The 13470-nt window shown below is 47.6% G+C and overlaps 1 protein-coding gene and 1 long non-coding RNA gene across 13 annotated transcripts in view; one reads left to right on the forward strand and one right to left on the reverse strand.

Annotated features, from left to right (window-relative positions):
* TMEM268 (transmembrane protein 268) overlaps positions 1 to 6090 on the forward strand; it is a 28751-nt gene extending 22661 nt beyond the window's left edge. For 11 of the 12 annotated variants that reach the window (XM_065572513.1, XM_065572509.1, XM_065572514.1 and 8 more), the window contains 3 exons: positions 1474 to 1554; positions 3589 to 3765; positions 4844 to 6090. In XM_065572513.1, the coding sequence (XP_065428585.1) occupies positions 1474 to 1554; positions 3589 to 3765; positions 4844 to 5023 (438 nt within the window). In that variant the 3' untranslated portion in view covers positions 5024 to 6090. The remainder of the gene's footprint in view (positions 1 to 1473; positions 1555 to 3588; positions 3766 to 4843) is intronic. The other variant, XM_024107495.3, reaches the window with a different exon arrangement.
* Positions 6091 to 8149: 2059 nt separating this feature from the next.
* On the reverse strand, positions 8150 to 12553 carry LOC135976510 (uncharacterized). The gene is made up of 3 exons (XR_010593682.1): positions 12386 to 12553; positions 11166 to 11267; positions 8150 to 9108 (listed from the first exon to the last, which is right to left on the reverse strand). It is a non-coding gene; the product is annotated as an uncharacterized LOC135976510 (long non-coding RNA).
* Positions 12554 to 13470: the final 917 nt, after the last annotated feature.

Consider the following 13470-nt stretch of genomic DNA (forward strand, 5'->3'; position numbering starts at 1 on the left):
ACCCTACTTTTTAAAGAGAACTTTTGTGGATTATCGCACAAGAGCTTGGAAGACGTGCAGTTGAAGAAGGGGGTTGAAGAAGGGGACAAGAAAACAAAGACTCCCTGCCCCCCCCCCAAGCATAAGAGGCAGCATGGGAGAAGGCACAATGATTAGAAATGGAAAGGAAACCAAGAGCTGAGAGGGGAGGAGGAAGAAATTAGGAGAGATGCAAGCAGGAGGGGAGTTATGCAAAGACTTGAAGGTGTGGGTGACACACTTGAGAACTTGAACTAGATGTTTGGACAAACCTGGCTACACCTCTAACTAATCAAGATGGCTAATGGAATAGGCTCCGGCTCTGTGCATGTGTGCTGGGCTTGTCAGAGAGCAGAACTAGGCCCAAGGATGTATATTTTTGTCCGTCTTACTCCAGTGTTTGACTATATCTTTTCTCAGCTTTCATATTGCTTTGGAATTCCCTTGATCATGCAAAGCAAGACTATAGATGTGTACCCCCCGCAATCCCCAAAATTGGTGGAGCACCTCATTTTCCCCTCCTCAGGGACTCCGTGGCCACCACCCACAAGCATCAGTGGGTCCTGGTTTCTTAGTGACTGGGGCCTCAATCTAGTGGCTGGGAGCACAAAACCAGCAACTTCCGGGTTATTAGGTCACAAGTACAGAAAATCAAGGACTACGTAAAAATAAACCACAGTCTATTCCCTGGACCAGACAGAGGTCATTTAAAAGAAGGGGAGGGGAACAGGTGAAGGTCTCAGAGAAAATAAATAAATAAGGCCCCAGCCCTCCCAGAACAACCACTAAAACCCCCAGACAAGAAATACCCCCACCATAGTCTCCTCACAGACCTGACAAGGGCAGTGGGACTGGAGCTCAGGTTGTAGGGCTGGTATCCCTGTCTATGCATCCAACCACTCTCCTGTCCAGCTGGATAGCATCCTGGGCAGTAATGAGACCTGGCCGACCCCTGGCTCCCAGTGCAGCGGGGCCTACGGGCACCACTGGTTTTTCAGCCCTCATGGATGTAGCTTTTTGGGGCCCAAACTCACCATTGTGGAGGGAAGGCTCTGGTTTGGCCTCCAGCCATCTGACCGGGTCAGTCAAAATGGCTGCCTCTTCTGCAACTGTAGAGAGCAACAACCAGCCTCCTTCCCCTGTAACTCTCCCTCCCTGGTCACTTGACCCCTCAGAGTGAGCGTCACAGGGGCCAGCCCAGCGCCGGCTCTTTGGGGCCAGGAGTTGGTCACCCCGGCATGCCAGTTCAGTTCCTAGGTGTGTCCCTCCAGCACAAGCAGATAGGCCGTCCCAATCTTTGCCTGTGGAAGCTGTGTCTTGTCTCCGAAGTCCCCAAACTGGCAGGCAGTGGGTACAGATAGATACGTTGCTAGCTCAAAAGATGGAGCATTAAGGAATTGTATTGGTGTCTGTCCTGTAAAATGTTCCTTCCTTAACATTCCCCACCATCATCAGCTTTGCTTTGTCCATTTCAACCTGGAGCAGTGTCGTCACTCCTTAGCAGGCTATATTACAGAACGGAAGAGAAACCACGAGGTAAACGATGCTTGGAGCAATCCGAGCTGACTGTGCTACATACAACCTCTAGGATTCGGAAGAAATGAGGGGTATAGTGCATGGGTCAGGTTCCCAAGTATACTCTGGTTGTCTTACCCCACTCTAGTTACACAAAACAGCCAGAAACATGGCTTCACCAGCCAGCTGAGCTGGGTTTGTGGCTGCTGTGCATCACTGGAACAGCACAAAGTGTGGTGGCGAATTGAGCTCTGTGTGTTGATCTGAAAGTGAATCTAATAAAAATAAAAAGGATCGCCTGTTTGAATTTCCTTGTGATCAGGCCCTGTTGTAAATTTCTTCATCTAGGGCCAGATTGTTAGAAATGCGTGTCACAAATCAATTGTATGCATACGTGTCCAGTTCACATGTGCAATTGGGTGCCCGCGTTTCTCAAAATCTGTCCCATGATAATGAAACGTAAAAATGTAATGAAAGAAAATGAACAAGAATCAGGGCCAGATTTTGATACCCTCACTCACACTGCGTAGTACCTAACTTCCTGAGCCGTGCGACTGAAATCAATGGGACAGCTCAAGGAGTAAGAGACGATTCTGTTTGACTGAGGTTATATAATCGAATCCCTTCAAAAACCGCTCTAGCTCTTTTCCTCTAGGATGTGCATGAATATGTAAATTCCACACTGGAGTGTCATTGCTGGTTAGGAGCCCACGTCCCAGTGTGCGTTTCAAATCCCCACTCCTGTAATCCTCTGAAATCTGAAGAAGTCCCACTGGAGAAGTGTTGGATGCAGCCATGGGCGGAATGTGACAAGCAAACTGAACAACCTAACAGGCATCCCACGTTTCAGACAAAAGCATTATTTTTTATTATTTGCTTAGGGCTGGACTGTGAATGTCTTGAGGGTGCGCAGTTAGTCACACAAGTAACATAGCTGAAATGACTGGGTTTACTTGTGTGAGATACTGCTGACCAATGTGAGTAGGAGGATTACAACCTGATCTGTAATCCTGGGTGCTGTACAAGACATAGGCCTGGTCCCCACTAAGCTCCCACTTCGGACTAAGGTACGCAAATTCAGCTACGTTAATAACGTAGCTGAATTCGAAGTACCTTAGTCCGAACTTACCGCGGGTCCAGACGCGGCAGGAAGGCTCCCCCGTCGATGCCGCGTACTCCTCTCGGCGAGCTGGAGTACCGGCGTCGACGGCGAGCACTTCCGGGATCGATCCGGGATTGATTTATTGCGTCTTAACCAGACGCGATAAATCGATCCCAGAACATCGATTGCCTGCCGCCGGACCCTCCGGTAAGTGAAGACGTACCCATAGACCTAGTCCCTCCTGCAGGGAGGTTAAATTCTATGCTGGACGCACAGCACATGTTAGATGCACCACCTGATGAAATGCAGTTCCTAGCTCAAAGCAGTGTGGGTGGTTCTAACCTATTTTTAGGCTGGGCAGAATTTGATGTTTATTTTTTAAAATAATTTTGACAGATAATATTGATGTTTATTTTTAAGCACTTTTTCGAGGTCTATTAATTTAAATGTTCACATTTGCAGAAAATTGTGGGGGCGGGTGCCAGACAATACAGTACGCTGGAGTCAGACAATAATTATTTAAGGACAGGAGGTGTTGAGATACAAAAAGTTAAAGCTTTGATGACTGTTAAAACATTAATTGTCAACATTGTATGTCAAAACATAGGAAGTAAATATCCTTAAATCAGACAGTAATTCTCCAGCAGCATTTTCTGTACTTTGCCTATTAGTAAATTTCTATTAATATTGATGGAAATAGTTTTTCATTGGTTTGTTTGTGTGTGTGTGTGTGTGTGCGTGCAGTGAAGTTGACGTTACTGACATTCACCGATAAAAATCGAATCCTGCCAAACATACATCTTTTTCATGCCCTTCTTTCCTGGGTGGATAATTGTTGATAACTGCAGCACCAGACCTTATAAATTATCCTTGCCAGCTACTCAGAGAGGAAAGGCAGAAAGACAATGCTGCCCACCTTTGGAGATCCCAAGACCTCTCCTTGTGTTTTTCAGTCAGCCCTGAGGCACAATCTGGACCAGTTCTGTGTCACTATGGAAACAGTGATCCAGTCGGGTCAGGGAAGAGGAGAGGAGAGTTCGTCTGAAGAGTCGCCTCTTCTACCCAGTGACAAGAAAAGGACTCTGGCATGCAGTGAACTGCTCCATCTCATTCCAGAGGGAGCTCCAGAGGTAACTTGGAGGCTAAGCAGCAAATGTTTTCTCTCTGATTTAGCAAGAAATCTTCAATGGGATGGGTTTGATTTACTGTACATTTTTATACGCAGAGCTATTGAGTGAATTTAGTGCTGGTGACAGCCCTGGAAACAGAAGCCCTCTAGCTATCTGTAGAACAGCTACAATATGAGCTATGGCGAACCAGGCTTGCCACCACTCCATCCCTGCCAACTTGGCTCAGCCCTGACTCCCTGGCAGGATGAGGTTGTTCAGTCTCCATGGCCCACTTAGTCCTTGGCCCCTCAGCTGGGCCTGTCAGCTAATAACAAGTGTGGGGACTGTTCGGTGAGGTTGACACCAACACGCTGAATCATTTCACATAGGCCCCAACATGGCTCTTGGATGGTCATAATGTTCTGTCACCGTTGACCTGAGCTGTATTTGAAGCAGTGACCTAGCCATCACTGTGTTCCATTACCGTTCCTTTGATCCATCTAGTAACCTCACTTATATTGCCGTTAAGGACAGAGGGCCTGATCCACATTTGCAGTAAGGCAGTGTAAAGGTGTGTACACTTTAAAGTGAGTGTAACTTAGACCCCTTTACATAGCCAGAACGGTGTAAATGTAAACATGAATCAGGCCCAGATAAACTTAAGCTTCTGAGTACAGCAGGATCCCCTTGGTTTACGGGGACTTTCCTCAGTATTTACGGGGACTTTCCTCAGTATTTCTATTCATCCCATTTTTCATACAAGAAATATAGCTACAAGAGGTCTTTGATGGCTTTTGCACTATCCGCTGTTGTAGGAGCATCTGTTTTGGGGCTGGATCAGGAATAGTAAGGAGAAATGCATTAAGAGTTATCATTTAATATCTAATACATCATTGATTGGGGGACAAGATGTCTCCTTGGCAGGAGATATTGACACCAATATCTAAAAGCTCTTTTTCATCTTTGACTCCTATGATTGCCCCAAGACTCTATCACTTCATCTATCTATGGATGCTGACCCTAGAACTCTGTCACCATGGGCACTGTGTACGTATTGATGTGTGGCGTGCCTCTGATGTTGATCTCATTCTTGTTCCAGGTGATGGCCCAGCAGCTGTTGGTGATCTTCAGTGGCTATTACATTAGACTCTTGATTAGTGGTCAGCTCCCTCAGGTCATCATGTTACGGCATGTGGAACACATGAATATTCCCTGCCTTTGCCAGTTCATAGAGATGAATGTGCTTGACACAGGACACTGTTGGTTCAGGACCAGGTGACGTGAGGGGCCTGGAAAGAGTTGTTGCAATTAATACTGTTAAAATACAGTGGTCCATGGAAGAAGCCAGGGCATAGGGAAATCCCGGAGAGAGATACAACTGCATCAGGGATTTGTTTTGACCAATGAGAGGACAGTAATGAGGTGGAGGACATGACTTTAGTTAAATATTCAAAATCCCATTCAGAGACAATAAAAGAGACAGATACCTAACTGCCCAACCGCCCTCTTGAACAGGAGCCAAATCTCATGTGAAGAAGTGAATTGTGCTGCTTATGACTTCCTTACTTCTCATCAGGTCTGTTGGCCATCCAATACAAATAGTTGCATTTAAGTGTGTTTGTAATGAGCTATCAACTCATGCTGTGAACAGTGCAAGTCAGGATCATGCCTGGATGATGCACAGCATGTAAAGTTCAGATTGTTGAATGTTTAATGCAAGGAACATGGCAAGATCATGGCTAGTTAAGTTTCCTCTTTTATGCCCCACTCATGTTCCTTTCATCATGCATGTGTGATCCTTGCATTTTTCCCAGCATAGGGAAATGACCTGGCTATTATCTTTATTTTCTTGCACAGACATGCTCTATTTTCTTTGGCTCTGAAGATCAGAGCATAACATCTCTCATGCTTGCTCCACGCCGGCAGAAACTCACAAACTCTTAGCATCCCATTTGTTCGGGACTTTTGTTGGTATTTGTTATTTTCTAGGCACGGACACTGCACTCAGCATTGTACAAAACACAGAAGATGTCACTACCTCTGACCTGGAGAATTGTTACCCTAGGAGCATGATCAGAAATGTCCCCCACGCCTTTGACTCTACCAGGAGTTGGGGTGATGAACAACTTCCAGAAGGTGCTTTAAAAGACAGACAACACGGAACACACTACGAAATCTTAAGCAAAGTTCTTTATTGAGCATCTTTTCTACAGTTTTGGGACAGTATTTTTTTTTATGCTATCATTATTATTATTGTAAATGACATGGAAAAGGAATTAGTTTTAAGCAAGAGACCAAAGTATCTGCTTGTTACCGGGTTAATTTAATAAATGGCAAGTGAACGAAGTGCTTAAATTATGCACATAATTGTGTCCTGGAGTAATAACCACGAATGGGCAATCAACATACAAGTCAGACATGGCTCGTGCTTTCCATATGAATCCATCTGACAACTGCAGAGCCTATCATCTGGTTTCAGCAGGTAAATTTAAGGCTATAGTTCCATGGAGGAGTTGATCCAGTACAAATGGCAATGGGGATTTACATGACCTCACGACCATGACAGGCTGTATCTGTAAGATTGTAGTAGCTGCCTTAGGCACACAGATGTCCTAGTGATGATCAGAGTATATGGGGCTAGACAGACAGTTGTAATGATGTGCTCCTGCCCTGTTATTTCTAATTGTAAAGTCCCCTGAATAGCTTATTTCTGTCGATGAAACACATTCATTTGTAATTTGCCTCTCCATGGAGGCACTTAAAGATCTCATTTAAACCAAGTTCCACCTATTACATAGGAACATGGGAACTGCTAGACCACATCAGACTAGCGTGATCCAGCTCAGTATCTCATCACCGACAGGGGTCCCTACCAGACGTTTTTGATGAAGGGGCAAGAAAATTCATAGGGAACAGTTAAAAAATAACCTGCTCCCAGGAGAAATTCCGTCCTTACTCTCCTCGTTGGTGTATGCCCTGAAATGTGCGGTTTATGTCCCCTATAACCTTTTGTTAAATGAAGTGTGGAGGTTCACGCTATCCATGTAAGTGTCCAATCCTTTCTTTGAAGCCTTTTTTCTGCAGAGAAATCCTGGCTGCTCCGCAGTTTTTAACAATGACTTCAGCGAGCATTTCACCCCCTCTCCGGCCTCAATAGTTTCTCGTGGCAGGAAGTTCCGCATTGTTCTGAGCAAATCTTTTTCGTGAAACTCTTGCAACAGACCAGCGTATGGTAACAAAATAGAAAATGTTACCTCTTGTTGTCTTGACAGGGCACTAAACTGGGAGTCAGGATATTTTGGGGCTAATACTGGGTGAGCAACTGACCTCAGGCAAGTCACTTCCTCTCTCTGTACCTGTTCTAGGGTGGCTGGCCCTTAAAGGAAGCAGGTTCAGACCAGAACTGGTGCTCCCAATTTGGCTGATTAAGAGCCTGGGGCGGCACCAGAGGGAGAGTCAGAGAGGTAGGAAGTCCTTGAAGGGAGCTGTAAGAGGTTCCCGGGGCAGCGGGTGGTTAAAGAGCAGCAGAGGGGTTTATGGCTGACCTCCCCAAGCTGGAGAAGGCTGAAGGCAGTAGAGCAGCATAGGAACTTTCCTGCTGACTTCGAAGCCAGCAAGTTGAAGCTGCAGGGCTGAAGCCAGGGGAGCAGTGGAAGGGCTTCCTTGCCGGCCTGTCTGAGATGAGAGGTTAACAGAACTGTGGAGTGATGCTGTTCCCCTGGTGAGAAGGATGTCCCAGCAGAGAGGCTAGTGGTGGGGGTGGGGTTCCTGTTGGGAAGAAAAGGGGTTGCACTCCCGCTGGAAGGCTGCCCTAGAAAAAGGACAGGAGAGGACAGGTGAAGAGCCCAGGTGTGGTGGATGATGCCGGAATGTGGCACGTGCTATGCTGGTGAGCTAGATGTGATGGGATTTTAAAGACTATTTTCCTGGGATGGGGCATGAGGGAGTGATAAGTGGACTATGTTCTGGGACGTTTGTTAGGGATTATTTGCACTATGTTTTTGTAATAAAGTCCCCCTCCTCCCCCGGAGGGGGATTATTGAGGCAAGAGAGCCTGTCGTGGAGCCTTTTTGAGAGGGGAGTTGGGATGTAGCCCTGGTGCTGGAGCTCCCGGGTCCCAGGGGGCACCCAAGAATGAGGGGGAATCATTCACAGTACTGCTGAATCCCTCCCCTCCCAACTCCCCCGTCTGTCTTCTCTGTATAGGCTGTATGCAATTCAGGAGCACAGGCTATCTCTTACTATGTGTGCAAACACATGGTAAGACACCATGGGGCCGTAATCTGGGCTGGGACCTCCACGGCAACCGTAATACAACTAATAAATAATTCACTGTGTACTCCAAAGGAATAAATGCTCGCCAGTGGAACAACACCCAAAGGCCATAAATGTACAGCACGCCTGCTTTCATTCTGATTTTAGTCTTTATTGCTGGTTGAATTGTGGGTTTGTAGCACAGGAAGGATTCGGACTTGTTCATCTCCACACAAAGGAGTTTGTGAATCTGTCGTCATTGCTCACTGTGACAATACAGGGAGAACTTCCCAGAGGAAAGGAAATCGGATCACCGAGGGTCAGATCCATCCACGCATGCAAGGGGGGTATCTTCCCTCCATGGGCCAAATTCTGCTCTCTCTTACTTCAGTGTAGATCCAGAGTAACTTCATTGAAATCAATGGAGTTTCTCTGCTTTATGACCGTTTTAGAGACAATTTTTAGCCCTGAAGGCCAGATTCTGTTCTCTGTTACACTAGTGTAAATTCAGGGCTACTCTGGTCCAGATCCTCAGTTGGTGCAAATCAGCATAGCTCCAATCAGTGGAGCAATACTAATTTATACCAGATGAGGATCAGACTCTATTAACTTCAGTGAAGTTACTCTGAAGTTACACCAGTATACATGAGACCAGTATTTGGCCCTATATACGTATTGAATACGACTTTGGTTTGTTATTAGATTGAGAAGGGTAACATATTCTCCCTGGCCCCAGTACAGAGCATGGAGTGAGTTTTGCAGGCAGCAGTTCTAGCAGATGCTGAGTGTCGGACTTAATTTGTCTTTCATGCTGGGAAACCCTTGTGGCAAGGGGTTAATAAGGACAATTCATACTGTTATACAAATGTATAGAGAGTAAATGCAAGATGGATTGACTGGTGAACACACATTTCTGAGCCCTGGGGAACAGGAGCACCAGCAGACCAAGACCCTCGCGGAGTCAGTGAGAAAGAAGGCCAAGGGCTTCTAAGGAAGGCCCTGAGGCCATCTACCCTCAGGATCCGCAGGGCTGTTCAGGGCCGAGCATCTTGTTCCTAGTGACTGCGTCCGTCACTCGGGGAGGGGCTTCTGATACCACCGTGTTTACATCTGAAAACACAAGCGCAACGGAGGAAAGAGGAGGAATCAGCAATGGGGGAGTTAAAAGGCATATCATCGTCTGGACAAAGCTTCAACATCAGCTTGCCAGGAGGCTACGTTCCAAACCTTACAGCAGGAGATTGTAACACAGAACAGGGTAAAGCTGAGGCTATGTCTACGCTTAAAACACTACAGCTGCATACTGGCGGCGCTGCACCTGTGCCGCTGTAGCACTTCAGTGTAGACACAACAGTGCCGGGAGGGGTTCTCTCGTTGCTGTAGTTAATCTGCCTCCCCAAGAGGTAGTAGCTAGGTCCTCGGAAGAATTCTTCTATCGAACTAGTGCTGTCTACACAGGGACTTAGGTTGGCTGAACTCTGAGGGGTGTGGATCTTTCACACTCCTGAGTGACGTAGCGGTGTGGCTCTAAATTTCTAGTGAAGACCAGCCCTGAGAAAATTAGGCCAGATTTACATTAGAAAATGTTTTCAGTCTTAAATAGCTCTGCCAGCGAAGCTTCCTAGCGTCGGCAAAACGGGCTCTTGTTGGTATCATTTAGAATGGCTCAGTGAGTGAAATAAGCAGCTCCATTGATTCCAACAGAGCGAGGCTGATTCACACCAGCTGAAGATGAGTCGATTATCTTAAAGGGGAAGTTTAAATCCCACTGCCAAGGCCAGTTATCTGACACCTGTTAAACTGCGATTTCAATGCTGGGCCTCTCTGCAGCCCCACCCCACCTGGCTTTTAATAAGTCTGTTTAAAACTGGTTGTTTTTCAGTCACAAACAGCGATGTCGACAGAGCTCGGCTGGCATAGGCTTCGTGGCCACGCCTCCTGCTGCTGCATAGGGCAATACAGGTTGATACTGACAAGATCCGAGCTCACTTACACTTAGGGTGACCAGGTGTCCCGATTTTATAGGGACAGTCCCGATTTTAGGATCTTTTTCTTATATAGGCTCCTATTACCCCCCCGCCCCGTCCCGATTTTTCACATTTGCTGTCTAGTCACCCTACTTACCCGAGAGCAAATCAGGACAAACTCCACTGAGTTACACTGGTGTAAAACTGGTGTAAGTGAGAGGAGAATCAGGCTCATTACCTTGACCATGTAAACCCATCACTCACTGCTTCTCTTAGAGCTTGAGCAAATGATTTGGAGCCCGTCTATGGAACTCACTTCTTGTGCCTCAGTCTCATTAATCTACTATCCAACTGTTGCCACATTTTAAAATTTAATCTAAGACCCCTGAGTAGGGGTTAGGACAGCAATTCACTTAGCCTTATCTTATCGGAAAGTGGTGCACGCTGGGTATATTCTGCAGCAATTTAACAGGAATAAAAGTGCAAGTCTGTCAAGCAACAGCCATATTTTGCGTCTCCAAGAGCTTATCAGAAAGGAGGGTGTCCCAGCTGATTCAGTGGTTAGTAGCAAGGTATTGAATTTCAGGCAGCTGGGAGAGCTGCAGGCCTTCTGGGTCTTGCATGAGCCATCTGCAAAGTCATGCTGACTTCTGTGTTTTAAATAACTTCCTCTGACTGATGCAGGCAGCGGGTGGGGGTGGGGCTGAATTTGGTAATGAAAATCAGAGCTCTGTTTGCCACTGACCCTGATGTGTGATAAGACATTTTGGTGTCGAACAGGAAGCCCCCTAGATCTGGGTTCTTGAGGGCGCTAAGTGCTCACACAGCATATACCCAGCCATCCCTATGACTGTAGGTGGGTCAGCTCAAGTAAATTTATACCGGGATTTTTTTTTTAACGGTGCCTCCTACTGGGCAAAATGACAAGTTTTGAAAAGACTTTAGCTAACCAAAACCAAAGCCGTGTCTGTAAGGAAATGTGGGGGTGGGATATTGCCCGTCCATAATAATTTGCAGCCCACCCAACCTTACATTCCTAGCTACGGCACTGCCATGCAGCAGGTTAGTAGCAGAGCAAAGAATAGAACCTAATTCGCCTGAGTCGCAGCCCACTGCATCACACCACCTTTCTAATCTAGCATGCTTGTTCTCCCCCACCACAGCAATCTTCATGACAGCTCCAGCAAGTCCTTTACTTACTTTGGTTCTGGCTGTGGTCAGCTGGGTGGGCCGTGGTGGTAAGGGGCTCCTCACCTCTGTGGCCACACAGGCTCCCAATTTTTGATGCCACATACCTGCAGGCTGCAGAGAGAAAGGAGACCATTCGTTTTTATCCCTCAAGCTAAGGGCAAATATTTGTTGGCCCCTGTGGGGCACTGGGGAAAAGAAGCTGCACAAGGCACCAGGGTGGTAGGGGTGTTCACAGGAGCAAATCACCCTCTCTCTGATCCTACCTGAGCTAGGGGCCCAATGAGTCACCTTTGCAGGCATAGTGGGAGTCACGGGGGATGTAACAAATGGTCAGCAAGAGGTCCAGATTGCAATAGAATCAATAGAATCAAGTTACACCATTCAAGGTAAAAGCTTGGGGCAAAGACTTTCCTTCTGTTCTGTGTTTGTACAGCACCTAGCACCATGGAGTCCTGCTCCAGGACTAGGGCACCTAGGTGCTATGCTAATATAAGTCCATTTCCTGTCAGGGCTGGAGAAAAAGCCCGGAGAGAGCGAGATTCGCACTGATACCACAAGAGATCTTGGCCAAAAAGCACAGAAGAGAAGGTAGTTGTATCGACTGGACAAAATGTGCCCAGTTGCACACTTAACTAACTCCAGTTTTCTCCTGTGTAATTCCATTCACTTCAGCAAAATTATTCCAGATTCCCACTGGTGCAAGTCCACAATCAGACCCACAGACACGCCGTGGAATTACTCCGGTTTTCCACCCGTGTAACTGAGATCAGAATCAGGCCTAATGATTGTTTTTAAATTAATGAGCAAAGTTTTGCTTTATTCATTAGATAGTAACCTCCCCCTCCCTCCCCCACACACTCTCTCCCCTCCCCCGCCAGACCCAGCTAGACAAAGCATATGATGTTATTGTGGGAAGGGAAAGATGTGGAGAGCACCAGCTGATAGGACTTTACCTCCCCTTGCAGGGTGACACAGCAGATATCACAGATATCCTTTTGTCCCCGGCTGGGATACCCCACTGTGGAACAGTCCCTCCCCCCAACAGTGAAGACAACACCCATGTAAGGAAAGACGCTGAGCAAAGGCCTGGCAGCTCAGACTGCATTTCAAAGAATTCCCTCATCATCCTTCTCCCTGCGACTGGGGCACCAGTGATAGTCGGGGATACACATGGATTTATAAACCAAACATCCCCCTCTGCTCTGCTTTGTCTGAAGAGGTTTCCTTACCATTGATAATTACTCAGACCATCTCTGCAACGCTCCAGCCAGGCTGTGCTTTCCTGCTGCTCGGGCTCTGGCTCTGCGCGTCTCTCACACTCAGCTGGGCTGTGGTTTTATTTTTTACCACGCTATTTCCTCCCTCCCCGGACGTTGCCCCAGTAACATGAGTCATGTGGCTCGAAGGCCAGAGGGTGTTGTGTAGATCTTTGCCGTCGCGCCCTCCAGGTAGGGCTGTGAAGAGTGGAGTTCAGATCATTCCCTGGCCTGGATTTTGATCTATCCTATGTCGGTATATTGCCCAGGTTATACAGCGATTGGTTAGGCACGCAGAACCGTTGTATCTAAATGGAAGCAGCGGTCCCTGCTGTAGCTCCATTGACTTACATGAAGTTACACCATTGATGCATTTGGCTCAAGCTGTGGGACTTGCTCCAGATGCCTCAGAGGGATCCAGGAATCAGCCGTTGTTCAAGCATGGTTCTGCCTCCTTCAAAACACTGGGGTGTGTGTGTGTTGAATCCCAGTCTCTGAGCTAAACCAGAGGCTGTGGCCGTGGTGCAGTGTTTATCTGTATAGTTTAGGGGTGGAGGTAAGCTGGATTCTCCTCCTATGTTGTCCATGCAATGTCCACCTGCCCCTATGTCTTCCTTCCAGAGCAAAGATCTCTGTGGTCCACATGGACCACGTGTATTTCCCTCCCCCCCCCACAAACCTATCCCCTCCTTACACCGTTTCCACGATTTGAGAGTCCGGTCGAAAAGGGAACCTGGCAGCGTCCAGTCAGATCTACTGACCGGACACTAAAAGTCCAGTTACCGTGGTCACCTGGCCCTGAAGTGGCGGCTGCTACAGCAGCACACGTGCACCAGCTCGGGCCGCGGGCCGCCCCTTTGAAGAGCACAGTTCGCAGGGCCGCGACAGAGGACAGAGTGCGGGAGCTCATGGCGAGCAGGGTAAGTGGTTCCCAGCAGGCCTGGAGCATTCCCCGTGAGGGAAGGAACGCGAACTGCCCCGCCAGCCAATGCTTCCCCCGGCCGTGCTCTCAGGCAGCGCCGGGGCGGGGAGGGCTCAAGCGGAGGGGAAGGGGGCTG

This window comes from Chrysemys picta, chromosome 18, assembly GCF_011386835.1.
Source record: "Chrysemys picta bellii isolate R12L10 chromosome 18, ASM1138683v2, whole genome shotgun sequence".
Classification (NCBI taxonomy): Eukaryota; Metazoa; Chordata; order Testudines; family Emydidae; genus Chrysemys; species Chrysemys picta.